This window comes from Gymnoscopelus microlampas (genome assembly GCF_963454915.1).
Source record: "Gymnoscopelus microlampas genome assembly, chromosome: 22".
In the NCBI taxonomy this organism is placed as follows: domain Eukaryota; kingdom Metazoa; phylum Chordata; class Actinopteri; order Myctophiformes; family Myctophidae; genus Gymnoscopelus; species Gymnoscopelus microlampas.
The window spans coordinates 6,001,543-6,021,663 of NC_139959.1; the positions used below are offsets into that span (position 1 = coordinate 6,001,543).

Consider the following 20,121-nt stretch of genomic DNA (forward strand, 5'->3'; position numbering starts at 1 on the left):
AAAATAGCCGATCTACAAGCTCACAACGCATCGCGATGCGACGCGTTGTGAGCTTGTAGATCGGCTATTTTAAAATAGCCTTGGTTTGAAATAGGGCTACAATGGTTAATGTATGTTTTATAACATAATAATTTGTGTCTGCAAAGTAACTAAAGTTTTCAAATAATTGTAGTGGAGCAATATTTGTCTATGAGATGTGGAGTAGAAATAAAAGTATAGACAATTGGAAATACTCCAGTAAAGTAAAAGTACCTAAAAAATGTCGGTACTTGAGTACGGTACTTGAGTAAATGTTCTTGGTTACTTTACACCACTGCTCATAACACAACCAACCAGAGTCAGCCCAGAACTTCAACTGACTAGTCACTAGTGTATACTTACAGTACGTATACTGTACATTGCAGTACATAATAAATCAGAAGCATTGCAAACGGGTCAGAAGGCAGGGCGAGGTTGCCAGGATGAGGGACGAGGGTGAACGTTAGCGTAGCCGCGGCGTAAACAGCACCAGCAGGAGGACAAAGGATTCAAGTCACAATATTTACTCCACCGTGACCATAAACCACTGCCTACAATGCGTGCAGACATTGAACGTCAACTATATGGTCCCGGGAGGACATTTTTAACACGGGTGGGAACTTGTTTACCGGGCGATCGAGCTAAACGCCACCCTAGGGGAAGGAGGGCGACATGGTGTCACGACAGAAACGCTTTTTTGTGTGTGTTTTGATAAACAGAGACAGGCACACAGTGGTGGACAAAGTACTCAAGAAGCTGTCCTGTAATTGGTGGTCACAGTGCCATCGCTGCCTTCTGAGGATTACACTGCTTGCACTCACCTCACTATATTGCTTGTGTACAGTGAAATCCCGAGGGTTAATGTCACTCTGAGGATGTACAAATGGGTCCATTTGGTTCCATTTGTACATCGTCAGAGTTACAAGTGTTGGACAAAGTACTCAACCCTTGAGTCATAATATAATTACTACTGGTCCTGGTCAAGTATTACTCGACTACAAATGTTGCTCTGTCAAATTTGTACTTGAGTTAAAGTACTAAGTATTCCAAAGTACACAAAGTACACGCATCACATTGTGAGCTTGCCTTGCATCTTCTGTTTTCACTCTACGTTTTTTTTAAAGTAACTTTTGTTATGGATTGTACTCAAGATGTTTTTGGCAGAGCATTCCAGAGTTCTATTGACATATATATACCAGTGAGTTTTAGAAAATGTGTTTTTGTTCTTATGCTCCTCTGGTGTTGTACCCATGTTCAGAAGTCATTTGTAACTGGTGAACCAAGCTAGACGGCTTTATTGGTGCTAATAATGTTCCACAGTAGCATTAGAAGACTCACCGATAATTTCTGTTCAACCATTAGCCATGCCAGATGTTCATGCTTATAGCTAATACTTGTCCTGTATGAACATCCTAGGGCCAGACGAGCCGCTTTATTGTGAGCAACCTGTAATGTTTACATTTTTTTGTAGCTGATGACCAGATTACAGGGCAATATTCTAAATTAGACAGAACTAAGTAATTAATAACTGATTTCATTATAGAGGGAGTGATGGAAGCAGAACATTCTAAATCCTGACCTAAGTTTTCTGAAAAACGTCAAATATTTATTCAAAAATTAAAAAAGAATGTGGTTGCTAAATACTGTGCATACATAGCAACAAGAACCCCAAAAGGGGTTCCCGGCTTGAAAGGTATAGTTACGTAATGGAGTTCCAGGTCTAAATCGGCATAGCTTACATTCTAGTTGGAGGAGGCAGTGGCTCAGGGGTAGAGTGGCCGGGTAGAGTGAACTGGAAACTGCAAGGTTGCCAGTTCGATCTTGGTCTGGGTGGCTCCCCCAGAGTTAGTGTCGAAGTGTCCTTGAGCAAGACGCTGAACCCCTAATTGCTCCCGATGAGTGGGTTGGTGCCTAGCATGTTTTCCTCCGCCATCGGTGTTAGTGGAGCGGCTAAATGCTTTTTTCTGGCAGAATCTTTCAGTTGATGATAAAAGCGTGAAAATTGGCATGAGCAGTCTCCATGGGTCACTTGACAAGAATATTGTCTGAGCCATTTGTAATTTCAAGATGGCGGCCATTTTTCAAGATGGCCGATACCTTAGTGGGCAGTTAAGTGATATGATGGTTTATTTGATGATACAAGCATGAAAATTGGCATGAGCAGTCTCTGTGGGTCACTTGACAATAAGCCACCCACAGCTACTTGAAATTTCAAGATGGCGGCCATTTTTCAAGATGGCCGACACTTTAGTGGAGCATTTAAGTTATATAATGGTTCATTTGGTGATACAAGTATGAAAATTGGCATGAGCAGTCTCTGTGGGTCATTTGACAATAAGTCACCCACAGCTACTTGAAATTTCAAAATGGCGGCCATTTTTCAAGATGGCCACCACCTTAGTGGAGCAGTTAATCTTAAGAAATCATTTAGTTGGTGATACAAGCATGAAAATTGCCATGAGCCGTATCAAAAGGTCATTTGACAAGAAACCGCCCACAGCCACTTGAAATTTCAAGATGTCTGCCGTCCGCCATGTGGATCCTTAAATGATACCTTTTCTCATAGAAATGTATTGGGTTCCTCAAAAAGCTCTGTCAAGAGAGGTTGTTTGACTGTGTTTTGTCTGACTCCTCACCCACAAGCTGTCCAGTTTGGTAAAACCTGTCAGGAGTTGCCTCCCACCGGCATACTGTAGCTCTCCGGGTTCACTGAGGTAGGCTTACACAAGCTCCCTTACCACGACAAGGTAACAGTCACAAGGGAGGATAATATATATATATATTTTTTTTAACTAACAGCCATTACATGTGTAAAATAGATACTAAGGGGTGGGGAAACAACAAATAAGATGAATAAATTAACACAGTTGTGGTGCTGATAAGCACAGTTGTGGTGCTGATAAGCACAGTTGTGGTGCTGAACGGACAGTGCTCCAAAATTATGAGCAATGGCTAACACTGAATGGCAATAGCCACGGAACCATGACAAACTATACTAAGGAACTAAACTGAAAATGTGCTTCACTGTTAGATATGGCAGTGGAAGGTAGTGGAAGCAATGTTACAAAGTAACAACTGAAAATTACACAGTAATAGACTAGATACAAAGTTAAACATGATGCGCCGATGTGGCGAGGGGAAGCCGAGCCATAGGCCTACACTTGAAAACACAGAGGACAACGGGGAATAACTCTGGCAAAATAAACATGCAAATAGGTTCTAGCAGGGGCAATTACATAGGCATGTGAAACTGGGTCCATATCTGAAGCACTTACACCTTCCAGTACATGCCTTGGTGCACCCACATTTGGTCAACTCCCAACAACTCTCCGCAATAGGTGGAAGTGGAGTCCAGAAGACTTTCCACTTCTCGTCCTGTTCCACCCATCCCCAGTCAGATGGGCTCGGCATTTGTGGAGGTCGCTTCAATGCCTGTCCCCATACGTATCCAGCCTCATAAGAAGCACGTTTGGCATGCTCTTTGAGTGCTGCTTGAGTTGGCAGGATCAAGTCATATCGTCTTTGCTTTCTGGCAATGAGATCAAGCCTGGCCTCGTTCACAGTTGTGACATCACTGGACCGGTCATACATTAGATCTTCTTAGTCTCTTGACATGGATATCTTTGGTATCTTCAGTGTCTTCAGCAGATGTAGATGCTCTCTTTTGGGCCCTTTCCAGCTCTGTGTTGTTGAACAGCTTGAATGATATGTTGCTCTGTTTCTTGTCAATGTGCTTTCTATGCCATCACCTTCATCTAGTCGGGTTGGACTAAGTAAGATAGGCAGAGCATTGATCTTATGAAATAATGGAACATTTCTTGCAATGGTATCATGATCAGTACGATCGTGCTCTCTGTTGAATAAACTTGGCTGAATGAGTTTTTCCTTGGTGACCTGCTGACAAATGAAACATCTGTCCCAGTTAGTTTTCACAACTGTTATGATGGCTTCTGCCATGTCTGCAGCATAGGCAGAGGCAGAGGGTTTATCCTTTTACCACCTTTTACCAAGCACTTTGATGTATGGGATACAACTAAGTTTGTGCCTTAACCCAACACTTAGTCCGATCGTTCATCCAATGCTATTTAAATCCCATGCGATCTGTACACCATCCGGTTAATTAAAACCCCATTAACCTTGGCTCGGCTCTCCCGCGCTGGCACAACCTGTCAATTCAGGTGCGGCTATATAACTGTTTTGGGGTAAATTAGACAGCATTTGGGATACTAACTTTCAATTAGCTGACATTGAACCCCACTCTGAGGTTTAACAGCAGTGATATATCACCAGTGTGCCCTGGTAGTGCAGATATTCACTCTTATCTAATCTATCTATGATCAACAAATCAACACAACTGTTTTAGCATAATAATAATAATAATAATAATAATCGTCCTTAATGAAAAGAAAACGTACATTTCTATGAGAAAATGTATCTTTTGAGGATCCAGGGGGCGACCATTTTGAAAATAGAAATTTCAAGTGGCTGGGAGTGTTTTCTTGTCAAGCAACCCTTAGAGACTGCTCATGCCAAATGTAATGCTTGTATCACAAAATAAACCATTATATAACTTAATTGCTCCCCTAAAGTGTTGGCCATCTTGAAAAATGGCCACCATCTTGAAATTTGAAGTAGCTGTGGGTGGCCTATTGTCAAGTGACCCACAGAGACTGCTCATGCCAATGTTCATGCTTGTATCACCAAATAAACCATTATATAACTTAATTGCTCCACTAAAGTGTTGGCCATCTTGAAAAATGGCCGCCATCTTGAAATTTCAAATAGATGTGGGTGGCCTATTGTCAAGTGACCCACAGAGACTGCTCATGCCAATTTTCATGCTTGTATCACCAAATAAACCATCATATCACTTAACTGCCCACTAAGGTGTCGGCCATCTTGAAAAATGGCCGCCATCTTGAAATTATAAATGGCTCAGACAATATTCTTGTCAAGTGACCCATGGAGACTGCTCACGCCAATTTTCACGCTTTTATCATAAATTGAAAGATCGTAGCACTTATCTGCTCCGCTATGTATGAATGTGTGTGTGACACAATCTATGTAAAGCGCCTTGGATAAAAGCGCTATATAAATGCATCATTTAGTTGCAATCTGCTATACAAAGATGCGTAAACATCTTTTAGATAAATTAAATAATTACAATATTGGTATACGGTATATCATTACTAGCCCACCTTTCCTTACAGCCATGAAAAGAGCAATAATTCCACAGAGCTACACTGTACTGTACCATAGTGACAATGAATTTCATTTGACTTTGTTATGAGTAAAAAGAAGCAAACACGCAAAAGAAGCAACAACACAGTCGCATTGAGCCCAGAAGACGTGAAAGTGTTTATTATGACGCAACAAGCACCATTATTTCCAATGTGTTCTTGGGTGGAGAACAAACACAAAGCCATACCGTCGCACATCGAGATATGAAACTGCAACGCAGGCATCAACCTGTTGACATCTGGGCCGAGGACAAAACATGGTTCTTTCCTGTTTGTTTACACCGCAGAGTTATAAATAGAAGGAAGTTATAACACTATGATTAACATAGTAGCCTACTGTCTTCCTTGGTCTCATGTTGGTGTGAGTTTCTTATAGGGAGAACAGAGAAGTCTTCCCCTGCCGGGAGCATTAGAATGTGTGAGGCTGCATATAGACTCCACAGTCTTCACAGAAGCTCATCATGTGTGAACCTCCGGGACTAGAAACCCATGACTTATGACACACTTGTTGTTTAGTGCACTGGTTCCCTAACACTTTTTATGGGTAAATATCCCTTACATTTTTAGTTTGCTACATTTCGTTTTTAATCATAAGCGTTTGAAAACTGTGGTAAAGACAGACACTGCCTTTCCCACTTTACCTTTATAGCCTCACATGTTCCATTATTTTCATTGTTTTCTGTTTAACATATGCATTTATCATACTACTCATTTCATATTCATTTCATTTATACAAACAACACACAGGCTGTGTTTGTTTAAAACATAACCACTTTATTTTATCTCCACAGTTTAAAGCTCCTCACCACACCAAACAAACACCCATACTTGCCATGTCCTCTTCCTGTTCTGAGGATCTGAAAAGAGTAACACATGACCACAGTGCTCCTTATATGGAGGGTTGGGGAATTGGGACATACCATTTGACAGGGGAGTGTGGGATTTTTCTGTATAAGGTATATTATGATTGAAAAGAGGTGTGTTGTTAAACATGATTAATACTTACCTTTTGATTGATTTGAATGATTTCTGTAAAGTTTGGAAAATGTTTTCTTTGTTCACTAGTATTTCAGGTGAATGTGTTGAGGTTACCAGTCTTTTAAGACATGGTTGAGGCCACTAGGTAGAGGCCATGCAGGTAGATGATATGAGTCAGTCTAGTCTCAGGCCTGAGTCAGTAAAGGCAGGGGCACCATGCTGCTGCTATAGCTCTGCCCTTTCTATCAGTCTGACAGAGTCTCTGGACTGTTGCTTGTTTGAAGCATGTAAGTTTATTGTTTTGTATTTTTTTGAATTACCTTTTTTTTAAACTATTTTTTGAAACATCATTTTTGTGCACCTTAAAGAAAATAAATCCGGATTATTGCAACATTTGGTTTGTCATTCTGTCTACCTAGCCCTCATCCGAAAGAACTCTTTTACAAAAACATTTTCCAAAATGTCTAAACCTTTCTGTGTGTGTGTGTGTGTGTGTGTGTGTGTGTGTGTGTGTGTGTGTGTGTGTGTGTGTGTGTGTGTGTGTGTGTGTGTGTGTGTGTGTGTGTGTGTGTGTGTGTGTGTGTGTGTGTGTGTGTGTGTGTGTGTGTGTGTGTGTGTGTGTGTGTGTGTGTGTGTGTGTGTGTGTGTGTGTGTGTGTGTGTGTGTGTGTGTGTGTGAGTGAGAGAGAGAGCTACTGTACCTGCATAGTTGAATAGAAATCTTCCACTGTGCACTTGCATCTCCCGGCACTCCGGCAGGCCATATAAATCTGACACATGTTTATGTCATCATCACCTACTCACTAAAGACAGGAAGAGAGGGAAGTGTGCACACTGTTAGCAACAGGGAAACGCTGAGAAAAGCACCAAAGATTACACAACAGCAGCTATTAATTAGACCAGGTTTTTTTGGCAGTAGAGGAAAGTTCACAAGGTCACCAATATCAGTAGGAGTCATGCTGTGTTTACACTGGCAGATACAAAGCTACAGGATACCATTAATTTTCAATGGAAGTCAGCGACATAAAGATTCAAAGCTATACAGGCTACCCGTTCATTTTCAGCTTTGTGAGAGAGAGAGAGAGAGAGAGAGAGAGAGAGAGAGAGAGAGAGAGAGAGAGAGAGAGAGAGAGAGAGAGAGAGAGAGAGAGAGAGAGAGAGAGAGAGAGAGAGAGAGAGAGAGAGAGAGAGAGAGAGAGAGAGAGAGAGAGAGAGAGAGAGAGAGAGAGAGAGAGAGAGAGAGAGAGAGAGAGAGAGAGAGAGAGAGAGAGAGAGAGAGAGAGAGAGAGAGAGAGAGAGAGAGAGAGAGAGGCATAGTTGAATGGAAATCTTCCCACTGTGCACCTGCATCTCCCAAGAGGCCATAAAAACCTGACACACATATTTATCTCATCATCACCTACTCACTAAAGAGAGAGAGAGAGATAGCTTTTAGGGGCCATATATTGCACAGGGCTTTAATACCATTTCACACTCATATTGTGCAGCCCTATTGCACCACGCTGTGCATTCTGTCTGTGTGTGTGCGTGTGTGTGTGTGTGGAGCTGTTTGTCTCCATTGGCAGCCAAGCGCAGCTCACTGACAATCCACACTGGTTGCATTGTCAGGGTAATGGTGTTCCATTTATTGTATTCTGCTTTTAGTCCCCCTGACATCATCTCCACCAGGCTCTAAGGCCGAGAGGCAGAGATTATGATTTTGCCCTGTGTGTGTGTGTGTGTGTGTGTGTGTGCGCGTGCCACCCTATGCCTGTGCACAGCCAATTTCGCAAACTGCTGGACCGATCAGTGTCAAGCTTTTCGGCACACTGACAGTAAGCCAAATCTTTCAAAACAGCCTCATTGTGGCTCTATACCAGCCCTCTCTATGTTTTGGCCTATAACTCTTGAACCGTAGGTTGAACTTCAAAATTTGATTCCCCCTGGATTCCATGCAACTGATTCTCTCTTTAAATAGACACGATTCCGGGAGTCTTGTGACTATGAATGACCATCAAACAGGTTTTGATATTCCATTCTGTTTTTCTGCTTCGGCTTCCAAAATCTGTGGTAGGGCCCTATTTCTTACAAAAAACACCATATGAATGCAACATCCAATCAACCCCAAATAGGAATCACATGCTATGGGGCCTCTATACAAGACATCTCCAAAAGTGCATTTACTTCTGCCCATAGGGGGTGCCACAGATGCGAAGAGTTGAACCGTATGCCGTAGAAAAACACTATTTCTCTCCGCTGCTTCCTGGCGGCTACAACGCATGACTCACACAGCCCTGGCTAGGCAACCCAGCCTGGCGGAGATAATATGTGCTCTGTGGACCGTCCCTTTCTAGTTTGCAGCTGTGAGCATGCAGCAGGCATGCAAAAACGTTTGCCGTACAATAGTGTGTTCTGGAATAGCAAGCGGGTTTTGGCAGCACAGGGCCATTGGCTGAGATGTAAAAAGCTTTGAGGCAACAGGCCTCCTTTTTTATTGTTTAAATGTGTTTGCCACTTTTATGTGTCTCTTTAACAACAGATACATATTGGCTATGTTCAGACTGGCAGTCCAAATCCTAATTATGGATTTTCTTAACAGCAAAAGACACATGGAAATTAGATTTTATGCACATTCCTATGCGGTTCGAAACGTTATTCAAATCTGTTTTCTAAAGATGTACTGCCTAAAGTCTGGATACTGTGATTTTTTTTCCTTTTTTTTTTTACAAATTATTTTTTTCTTTCAATTCTAGTTTTTGTTATTTCTTTAGTTTTAGTTAACTATAATAACCCCAGTCTCTCTCTCTGCCTGTGTGTGTGTGTGTGTGTGTGTGTGTGTGTGTGTGTGTGTGTGTGTGTATAGGCATGGCTGCAGAGGTACGGCTACCTCCCGCCCACAGATCCCAGAATGGGGTTGTTGCGTTCGGCTCGGGTCATGCAGTCTGCTATCGCTGCTATGCAGCGCCACTACGGCCTCAACATCACCGGGAGCCTCGACCACAACACCATAGAGTAAGTCACTGATTGATTATTGTCCTATTTCATTTTTAAGGACCCTGACTTTGATATGCATTAGCTAATGCAGTGGTTCTCAAACTTGTTCGAGTCAGACAAACATCTCAAAATATTTTGTGCCAGCGACCCCCAGAAGCGAAGATGTGTTCAAAACGTTCGCTTAAAAAAAAAGAGAAACATTTAAAAAATAAGTAAAGTTGCAGTTGTGCCCTTGTCGATCTGCTATTTTTGAATAGCCAAAGTATAAAATATGGTTACAGTGGTTAAAAGGATTGTGATGCTATATTAACAATTTATGTTGGAGAGACCCCCCCCCCCCCCACTGAGAAGTTGAACCACTGACCCCCACTTGATCATAGGCCTGTCACAATTATTACATAATCGTCTAATCGCAATTATTTTTGCATAATCGTCATTGTAAAGGTTGACCAAGCGGCCAAGGCTCCAAAAATGAACAAGTTCAGAATTTAATTTCTCTCACACCTCCGGAAAACAGTCCAATATGCAGCAGGTAGATAGTGAAAAATAAATAAGACGTGGAACAATAGACTTACAAAAATTATAGAATTACTTAAAGCACAACTAAACACAACAAACCATACAGTGACTGCACAACAAGGCTATCCCTTAACTAAGGGCCCTGGCAGCTCTGTCTCACGGCTGTTAACGCTTTGCTTGCCAAGTTCAACTAACTGACTGTCACTTGCAGCCTCCCTTAAATAGGGAGTGGATCCTACCACAAGCACGGAAACAATTAACCTTAAACTGAGCTTATCTACAAGCTTACAACTATCTGATGAATAAATAACCTACCCCATAAATAGATGTTGTACCTTAAACTAAACACCATTTTGGGTTTGCATTTACTTCAAAAAGACATAGAAATACTTTGCTCATTAACATTGTCAAACACCCCTCCTCCTCTACAGTACTTGGCACGTTCCACCCCTTCTTAAACCAAATGGACTAGCCATGCTCTGTTTCGGCAGTTACTGTACAAGTCCGATTCAGAGGGTGCCAGTACTGCAGAGGAAAGACCAGGTGACAAACAAACATTTCAGATCAGTTCTAATAAACAGTGTTTAAATAAACACACAGTTTGAACCCCTGAAGTCTGTGTTATTTCTACATTTGAATGAATAGGTAAAAACCACATCATGGTACAAACTGTCCCTTCCCACATAGTGTGTCTACGGGCTGCCCCGTGACAGTCATGATCAATTTCATGTAAAAAAAAAGTTGTATATATTTTTTAAATGTCAAATCTGTTATAGATCGGCTATTTCCACTATAATGTTTTATTTTTATGTATAAAGTAATCAAATATGTGTTATTTGTCTTATCTGCCCTGTGCAACTTTTGTTTACGAAAGCTAAAAGCCAAACAGAAATGTTTTTATTCATAATGTTCCATTAATTTGGTGGTCCCCCCGGACCCGACGTTGAGAAACAGTCGTTGCACCATGCTTCATGTTATGGATGTTGTTGTTTTGGTCTAACTGTCTATTCATTGTTTCACATAGACCACAATAACACTGGCAGGAAGTGCCATCTATATTTACCACCAGGTTTTTAGTCTTAACACTGTCCACCGGGCTTGGCATTTCATCATTTTAGGTTCAAAGCCTCTTGGCCTTCGTTGTTTTACATTTTTTGAGGGCACAAAGGCCAAATGCCAGGGCAGGAAGGCCATCAAATAAAACAATGACTTTAAGTCTATCTATAGAAAATCTATCTATAGAAACTACAGAGTTAAAAGTTCATACAGGCTATTTTTTTAAAAAGCAATACAAATATGTTTTACTTCATCCTTTGAGATTTGTTCTTGTGCAACTTAGTCAACAAAACAGATTTATTGTATTATAATGTATAATTATTATTATTATTATTATTGTTGTTGTTGTTGTTGTTGTTGTTATTATTATTATTTAAACATTGGCGTTACCCTGGCCTGAATGACTATCTTGTTACGCTGAATAACACATTAACACTACAGCTCATGAATACTGATTAAATGTGATTCCTTTAGCAATAACAATTATGGTCCTAACTATTATTACTAACAACACTATTCTTTTTACTAATTTACTTATTTTTTCAGTTATAAAAACTATGCATAATAACAGGATAAGATGTTTTAAATGTGCATGCTTAATTTTGTATTTCTTAGAAATAGCTAAAAGGAAATATTATTGCTGCTAGTAATAATAGTTTATAGAGTCATTATTGTTATTGTTGAAGAAATCACATTTAATCAATATTAAAATGCATTTTACCATTATGTTAATGATAAAACATAAACAAATGTAGCCCGGCACGGAGTGCCGCGCTATGAGCTTGTAGATCTGCTATTTTTGATGATTCCTGGAAAAATGTGAATATATTTCTTTTAAAGGGAACATTTGAACACAAATGTTTGCTTCTGGGAGTCCCAGGCACAATATATTTTCAGATGGGGGTCCGCGGCCAAATATATATCAATTTGGGGGTCCCTGGCGTGAAAAAGTTTGAGAAGCACTGCTCTAAGCTATACAACTCTATGGTTAGGTATGTGCAACAACCTGGTCAAGTGACAACTCCACCTGGCTCGGTGTCATGCGGTCTGCCGGACATTACAGAGGATTCATTTCCTCAGACACCAATGTGTTCCTGTCACGCAGGCCTTTCTTTTAATGTCATCAAAGCTAGCCTTTTCGCAGACACCACAGCTTTGTTATCAGATCAAACGCTGCTAAATGAGTTTCAGTGCTTGGGAGCGTGATGATAACAGGAGCAGTGTTGTGTTTGTCTGCTCCTCATTGAATCCCACCAAACAGCCATAGAGGTATTCCTCCATAATTTCATTCATACTCATACTCACAAGGGTGTGGCTTACCAAAAAAGAACAGATTACAAGCTAACAAAGCTTTGCAAAATAACTACATGCTGCTACAAGCCAACAATTAATTGCAAAATTACGTTGCAATGACTAAAAAACACAATTCTCAACAGTATTATAACACTAAAATAATTGGCAAAAATATTGCCCATACTATTTAAGTGCATGTGTATTTCCAATGGGAATATATCACATCTCAATGTCTCTTTGTTTATCTTTTTGTTCTTTATTCAACAACCTGATGGCCATCAGGTAAAAGCTGTTTTTGAACCTGACAGTGTGACTCTTCAGACTCCTGTTTCTCTAGCCAGAAGGCAGAAGGGAGAACAGACTGTGACCTGGGATGGGTGGGGTCACTGATAGTGCTGGTGGCTTTTGACAGGCAGCGTTGTAGATCTGCTATTTTTTTGACGAACGCTTTCCCAGAATACACGGATGTTTGGGTTTAAGTGTTCAATGTTGATAACAACCATGGTAACAATGTGCTGCTTTCTTGTTTCCTTGTGCATCTGTTTGTTGAAGCAATAACACAATGAGGTGAGACAACCAGCGTGCATGTGACTATGAGTGTGAAACTAATATTAAGTTCCTATGTATCGGTATCACAATGAAAACTATTTTTTCAAAGTTGTAAAGAAATACCACCATGACATTTTTTAATCTCTCTCTCTCTCTCTCTCTCTCTCTCTCTCTCTCTCTCTCTCTCTCTCTCTCTGTCTCTGTCTCTGTCTCTCTCTCTCTGTCTCTCTCTCTCTGTCTCTCTGTGCTGCAGCTGGATGAGGAGGCCCAGGTGTGGTGTTCCTGACCAGCTCGGTGGAGCATCCAAGTTCAATGTCAGGAGACGGCGCTACGCCCTCACAGGACAGAAGTGGCAGCACAAACATATCACATACAGGTGGGTGGGTCCGCTACAGCTACAAAAGAGTTTGCAGACAATTTACTTCTCTCTTATTTCTTTATTTTTGTCCCGGTAAGATCACACTGCGTGCACCAAAGCTCTTTCTCTGCATTGTGCTGTTTCACACTGTTACATGTGGGAGCTGTATGACCGCACTCTTAATAGTTAAACCCTAGATATTGTGGCTGTCAGGTGGGAGACTTGCATGTCTTAAACCAGTGGTTCTCAAACTTTTTCATGTCAAGGACCCCCAAATTGACACTTATTAGCCCGCGGACGCCCATTCGAAAAGATAAGCCAGGGACCCCCATAAGAGAAGATTTTTACGGCTCTCTAGCAGTGATTCTCCCAGGGATTTCTATCCCTGGGACCCCAATTTATATTGTAAAATCAATGTTAATTTAACTCTGAGAGTGTACAAATGGAACCAAATGGACCCATAAGGGTCCATTTGGTTCCTATCCATCATTTAGCTGGGGACCCCCTGGAACCCCCTGGGGGTCCCCGGACCCCACTTTGAGAACCGATGTCTTAAACTGTTTCTTTACAGGAAATGTATCCAATACTATGTGTCTTGTATGACAAAGTAGGGCAATACTTTACGGGGCAAAAAAAAAACACGACAAGTTAAAATATACGATACGATAATACTTTATTGTCAGTTTGCACTGAAATTTGTCTTGCGACCCAGAAACAGCCATGTATGCAACATATAACAGTACACACATTTGACATGGCACAAGAAAACAACAAAATACAAATACATACATAAAGACATGCAAAGACAAGAGCAATGTCCACCACTCAGCCTACCCCTGGCTTATAACTCCTGATTAAGCCTCAATGTCGTCTGATGGTCTGAAGGACCTCTTCAGTTTGACCTTATTGTATGTAGGAACACTGTATCTCCTTCCTGAAGGCAGCAACCTATATTCTCCATACAAAGCATGGCTAGTGTTTGAAGTGATATTCCTTGCCAACCTTATCATACTGTTATCATACGTAGATGTATAGAGCCTCTGAAGTGGTTGTCCAACAATCTTTGAACAAATGTTCACTTGTTGCAGCAGTTGTGACTTTAAAGCTACAGACAGACAATATGGACAGACAATATGGAGATACAAGGTTTCTGCCCGACAGCCACAATACGAACTTATGAAGTGTGGGAAGTTTTGTGTAATTTCAAGGTGTTTAAGATATGTTTTGAGAGGCTTCAGACTTAAATTATAATCACCAATATGCCAATATTCTTTTTTTAAAATGGTGTAAAAGGATGACATGATTTTGATCCTATCAAAGTAAGAGTGACCAATTGGACATTTAAAAAAGTCTGGTAGGCCTTTATACACCGTAGGCTAAACAGATAATACATACAAAATTACTCACTGGTGAATATTTCACACCAAAACTATTCATAGTTGATGCCTCATTCAAACAGGTGAATTCCTTCATTCACGACACGTACAGTAAGCTCAGAAAAACTGACCTTGTTCCAGATAAAATAATTATTTTGTGTTGAATCAACGCCCCCGGTGTTGCACTTTATAATGTACTTCACATCAAGCCGTTCACACACACCACAGCGGTGGAACACCGTTACACGTCATGTGCAACAACTGCTGAAGGACACTTTGCACAGCAGCCGGGAGGAGGTTGGGATCAATCTCAGCGTTGCCAGATCTTGCAAGAGAAACAAGCGGTCAGGTCTACGAAAACAAGTCCAAACACACTGACTAGGCCACATGAGTCACACACACGCGCGCGCGCGCACACACACACACACACACACACACACACACACACACACACACACACACACACACACACACACACACACACACACACACACACACACACACACACACACACACACACACACACACACACACACACACACTGTAATCTGGTCGCCAGCTGTAATCTGGTCGTCAGCTGGTCGTCAGCTACAAAATCTGAATTGGAAAAGTTACAGGTTGCTCAGAATAAAGCGGCTCGTCTGGCACTAGGATGTTCATGCAGAACAAGTATTAGCTATTTGCATGAACATCTGGCATGGCTAATGGTTGAACAGACATTATCGGCGAGTCTTCTAATGCTACTGTGGAAAATGATTAGCACCAATAGGCCGTCTAGCTTGGCTCACCAGTTACAAATGACTTTCGAACGTGGGTACAACACCAGAGGAGCAGCTTCTGGAAACAAAAGTACAAAAATGGCACCAAAAACGTAATAGGTCAATAGAACTCTGGAATGCTCTGCCCAAAAACATCTTATCTACAATCAATAACGATATGAAGCATTTTTACAATCACTTCAACACAAATCTTGTATGGGGGTCCCTAGCTGGCACAAAATATTTTCAGTTTGGGGTCCTCGGACAAATACATTGGGTTGAGAACCACTGGGTTAAACAACATTAGGAAGCAATTAAGCCCAAATAAGCAACTACACTTTAGAGACAAGCCCAAAAAACTGCAACCCAAAAACTACCAATATTTACAAGCGACTTTACAGAAGAACTAGCCCAAAGACTCTATAATAAGCGGACTTGGCAACACTGATCGATCTTTTAACCTTCTGGCCTCCAGAAGTCCACTCTAGCTTCTATTGCACTGCACTGCACGGTGGTCTATAATAACCCATTAAGACCTGGAACTGTGTCATTTTTAGATTTGAGCTAAAAAGCATTATTTTACACTTTGGGCTATTCAAAAATAGCAGATATACAAGCTCATAGCGCGGCACCGAGTGCCGCGCTACGAGCTTGTAGATCTGCTATTTTTGAAAAATCATGAAAATGTGTCCAAATCTTTGAATATATATATTTTTAAAGCGAACATTTTTAACTCAAATCTTTGCTTCTGGGGGTCCCTGGAACAAAATATTTTGACTGGGGTCTGCGGCCAAATACATAACATTTTGGGGGTCCTTGACATGAAAAAGATTGAGCACCACTGATATAGAAACATACGTTTTTCAGAATACTGTTGAGATTTAGGAGACATGTAGAATCGGCTTCAGGTCTCAATGGGATAAAAAATAAAACTATAAAAAATATAAATAATTAGCATTTTACTCACCCGAGCCCAGATGTCCGTAATGCTTCACGTTTCTACTTTCACACACGGAACATCTGCTATGCACAAAAAAAGCCTTTGTGTGACGGATTGTGGGAAGGATTACGGACATCTGTTTGGACAAGCAGAAGTCGACATAGTTTGGTTATAAACATATCCAGACTCATGTACGGAGAATGGAACAAATCTGTTTTATTTTGCCAAGTACATTTTCACGCATGGAATTTCATTTAGTGAAGTTAGTGCCTTTAGGAAACAGATAGGCAAGCAGCAGCGCAACAAACAATCAAAGTCATGTGCGGTTAAAGGACGACTTCACCCATTTTCAACACATCTTATAATTGGTCCTCACTAATGCTCATGATAATATGGTACCATTTTTGTCTACTTGATCTGTGTCTAGGAGGGCTGTCAGAGGAGGGCTGTAAACAGTTCAGAAACCCACCTACCAGTGACATCATCGATGGGCAATCCAAGCTAATAGAAACTGCAAGCTTTCTATTCCTAGAAAGTTAGCATGCTATAATGGAAGCCATTGGTCTTGCATTAATACAAATCTAAATATATTTTTTTAATCTCATTTTTTTTTAACTGCCTAATGATGATGTCACTGGTAGGCGGGTTTCTGAAGTGACCACAGCCCTCATATGAGACACAGATCGAGTAGATTGTTTTTTTGTTTTACCATTTTTATTATGACTTAGTGAGGACCAATTATATGAAGATGTTGAAAATGGGTGAAGTCGTCCTTTAAGTGGTGTACATGTTAAACAGTAGGGTTAATGGTTGTTCACAACAACACTCCCAAGTCGCCAAATATCAGGCAACTACAGTACATTTCACCTCTCGTTTTGTCAAATACGGACACAAACGGTATCCTGTTGCGTTGCATATTGACGAGGAGAGATCATCTGCTAGGGAGGCACAATTAGTCATCATATCGGTATCGGTAATAGCGGCCTAAACAATACAATATCGGAATCGAACATATATCAACATAATATATATATGTTTGAATGCGAAGCTGAAAAAAGCATTTTGTGATGATGGAGACCAACAAGTTGGAAAAATGTTGAGTAAAATACGACATTGTTTTAAAAATCAAATGTGCATCAGTAGGCCTAACAAATCAGTTAATAAGAATGCAGGTTTTTTAGAAGTCTGCATCTGCTCCCAGAATCAAGGCACATAAGAGCAATAAAACATTGACCTGCACAGGTGAGTCAGGCAAAAATATCCTAAGACAAAATGCTTACAAAACAAATGTGTTTTTAACATGCTCTTAAAACCGTCGACTCAGCATTTTTTACAACCAAAGGTAGAGCGTTCAACTGACTGCATAGGCCGGGTCACCCTTAGTTTTGACTCTGGTCTTGGGTATGATCAGAAGGCCTTTGTCAGAGAAGATGAGAGATCTCACATTGTTATATGGGCGCAGTAAGTCAGTGATAAGCCTGGGTACCGAGGCTAGTGATATAGAGTGGGGCCAGCCCATGTAATGCTTTATAAGTTATTAAAAGGATTTTAAAATCTATTCTGGATGTAATGGGCTGCCAGTGAAGTGCAGCCAACACCGGTGTTATACTTTATGTGTAAGTAAGAATTCTAGCAGCCGCATTCGGCACTAGTTGTAGTCGAGAAATAGAGGAACGGCTCAGGGTGATATAGACCAGTGGTTCTCAAACTTTTCCGTGTCAAGGACCCCCAAAATGATATGTATTTGGCCGCGGACCCCCATCTCAAATATTTTGTTCCAGGGACCCCCAGAAGCAAATATTTTAGTTACAAATTTTCGCTTCAAAATAAATATATACTTAAAGGTTTGCACAAATGTTCATGATTTTTCAAAAATAGCAGATCTACAAGCTCATAGTGCTCATTTTGGCACTCCGTGTAAGTATTGCAAAAACCGTATATATACGGTTTTGGCACCCAATGTGTTAATATATTTATATTATTTTAAAGCGAACATTTTAAACTTTTTTAAAAAAATATTTTGAGATGGGGGTAGGCGGCCAAACTTTCATTAATTCATTTTGGGGGTCCTTGACATGAAAAAGTTTGAGCACCATTGATATAGCAACATTTACGTTTTTCAGATTTTTTTTTTAATTAAGAAGACATTTGTAGAATCGGCTTCAGGTCTTAATGGGTTAAGTTACGATTGCTGTGCTTTCGATGTTGAGTCTACATGGTCCGCAATGTGCATCGCGTCACTCGGACTACCCTGAAATTTGAAATGTGTAGCCAGTGATGAAACGGCCGCACAGTATGTGACGAGTTGGGGAGTGAGAATATGTCGTCCAGCAACATCAGAACCGCAACCTCTTTTCTCCTCAGTGGCTTGACCAATTGATCTGAACTTGCACTCGGGTATTGACCATTGGCATATGAAGACGGTGAAAAAGCCATTTTGTCTTTTTCCCGAATGTATTTTATTTCCCATATATTGTTTTTTTTTGTTTGTTTTTTTTAAGTTTTTTGGAACCGTCCTCGCAGACTATGGGATCTGTTAGTCGTGCTTGCAGACCCATAGCCCGGATGGACGGTGGATGGAAATGACGGGTACGACGGACTAGTTACGGTTTAATCTCTTATTAACATTTATGTGTTGATTATTGTAGGATAATAGTCCTGCACAAGTCCAATTTTGTAAACCCTGCCCCACCCGTTAATAATCAGACCGTCACCTGGGATTATCTCAAAATCCAATCCAGACCGGACCCGCCCTTTAAATAATGGACCCGTTGCCCGCGATTACATATAGCCTACAGATAGCTTGGCTCCAGACCATAGACTCCGCCCACTTACTGAATGGACCGCTTCAGTCAGATAATCAGGCTAGTCTACAGAGACAGTAACTCAATTTAAAAGTGTTTTATTTGCCTTGCATTTGAACACAAACAAACAAAGTATTATAACGACTGTTTAAACCCGTCAAACACGGGTACCCCGGCCTCTACTGTTTGTTTCCCTCTTTTTAACATTTATTTTGGGGCTTTTATGCCTTTATTGATAGGACAGTAGGCTGCCAGGAAATGGGGAGAGAGAGTGACATGCTGCAAAGGCCGTCGGGATCGGGACTCGAAACCGCGAAATGCTGTCAGGCTACACTGAGCCTAGGTGCCTGGACCGCTACACCAGCGGCCCAGGCCACACGCACTCTACTTTAGTAAAGATTTACTGCAGTACAAGGAGCTAACAAGAAAATAAATAAACAAACAAAACCAAAAATACACAAAAAAAAGCACTTGTGTGTGTCTGAAATATTGCCACATACTGAAACTCTACCAAACGTTCTTCTGTTAGATTTAGATTTTGTTTGTATTGTGTTTTCACTTGTCTTCTGTCTGGTTCCCATCATACCCCTTCTGTTTGTGAGATATCATCCTTATTGTTCCTGACACATGAGAGCCCTTTGCCATGTGAATATCCTACAAATAGTTCTCCCACAGTGGTAATGTTGTTAGTAGGCCAGCGTAGCACATTAAAGCTGTCAGCACATGACATCTGCACTCGGCCCAGGGTGCACTCTAGGCCATGTCACCCCTTCCATGCACTTGGTCTTGTGAACTACTTGAACCCTTTTAAAGGTATTATAAATTATATATCATCATCATCATCATCAAAAAAAGATGTCCTGGTCTGAAAATACAGTATACCTATCCTATCTTACATTTGGAAGTGGTGCGCATGCGTGGCTGTGCCATGTTTGTCCTCCGAGGCGAGTGCAGGCGACTACAGCCGAGCGAAAACGAAGCGGCGGCCATTGAAAGGGGTCCGTCTCTCGGTTTGCTTTCGCTTTCGCTTCGTGTCTCGAAACAAACACCGCTGTTGCTTTCGCTTTTGGTTTGCGTGTCGAAACGTAGACAGCGTACTACACGAGAGCCTCGCGCCCGTGTCTGTCGAGTTAAAACCGTGCGTTTGGCCACTAGAGCCCCGTGCGCGGCTAGGGGGCCAGGGTGCCCGTCGTACCTCTAGTATATATACACACAGATTCTCATAACAGGCGCACACCATATAACTCTGCAGGTGACTGA

The 20,121-nt window shown here is 41.1% G+C and overlaps 1 protein-coding gene across 1 annotated transcript in view; it reads left to right on the forward strand.

Annotated features, from left to right (window-relative positions):
- LOC311039302 (matrix metalloproteinase-16-like) overlaps nt 1-20,121 on the forward strand; it is a 103,344-nt gene that overhangs the window by 38,272 nt on the left and 44,951 nt on the right. The window contains exons 2-3 of the mRNA XM_084049079.1: nt 9,078-9,226; nt 12,879-13,001. Of these exons, the coding sequence (XP_083905205.1) occupies nt 9,078-9,226; nt 12,879-13,001 (272 nt within the window). The remainder of the gene's footprint in view (nt 1-9,077; nt 9,227-12,878; nt 13,002-20,121) is intronic.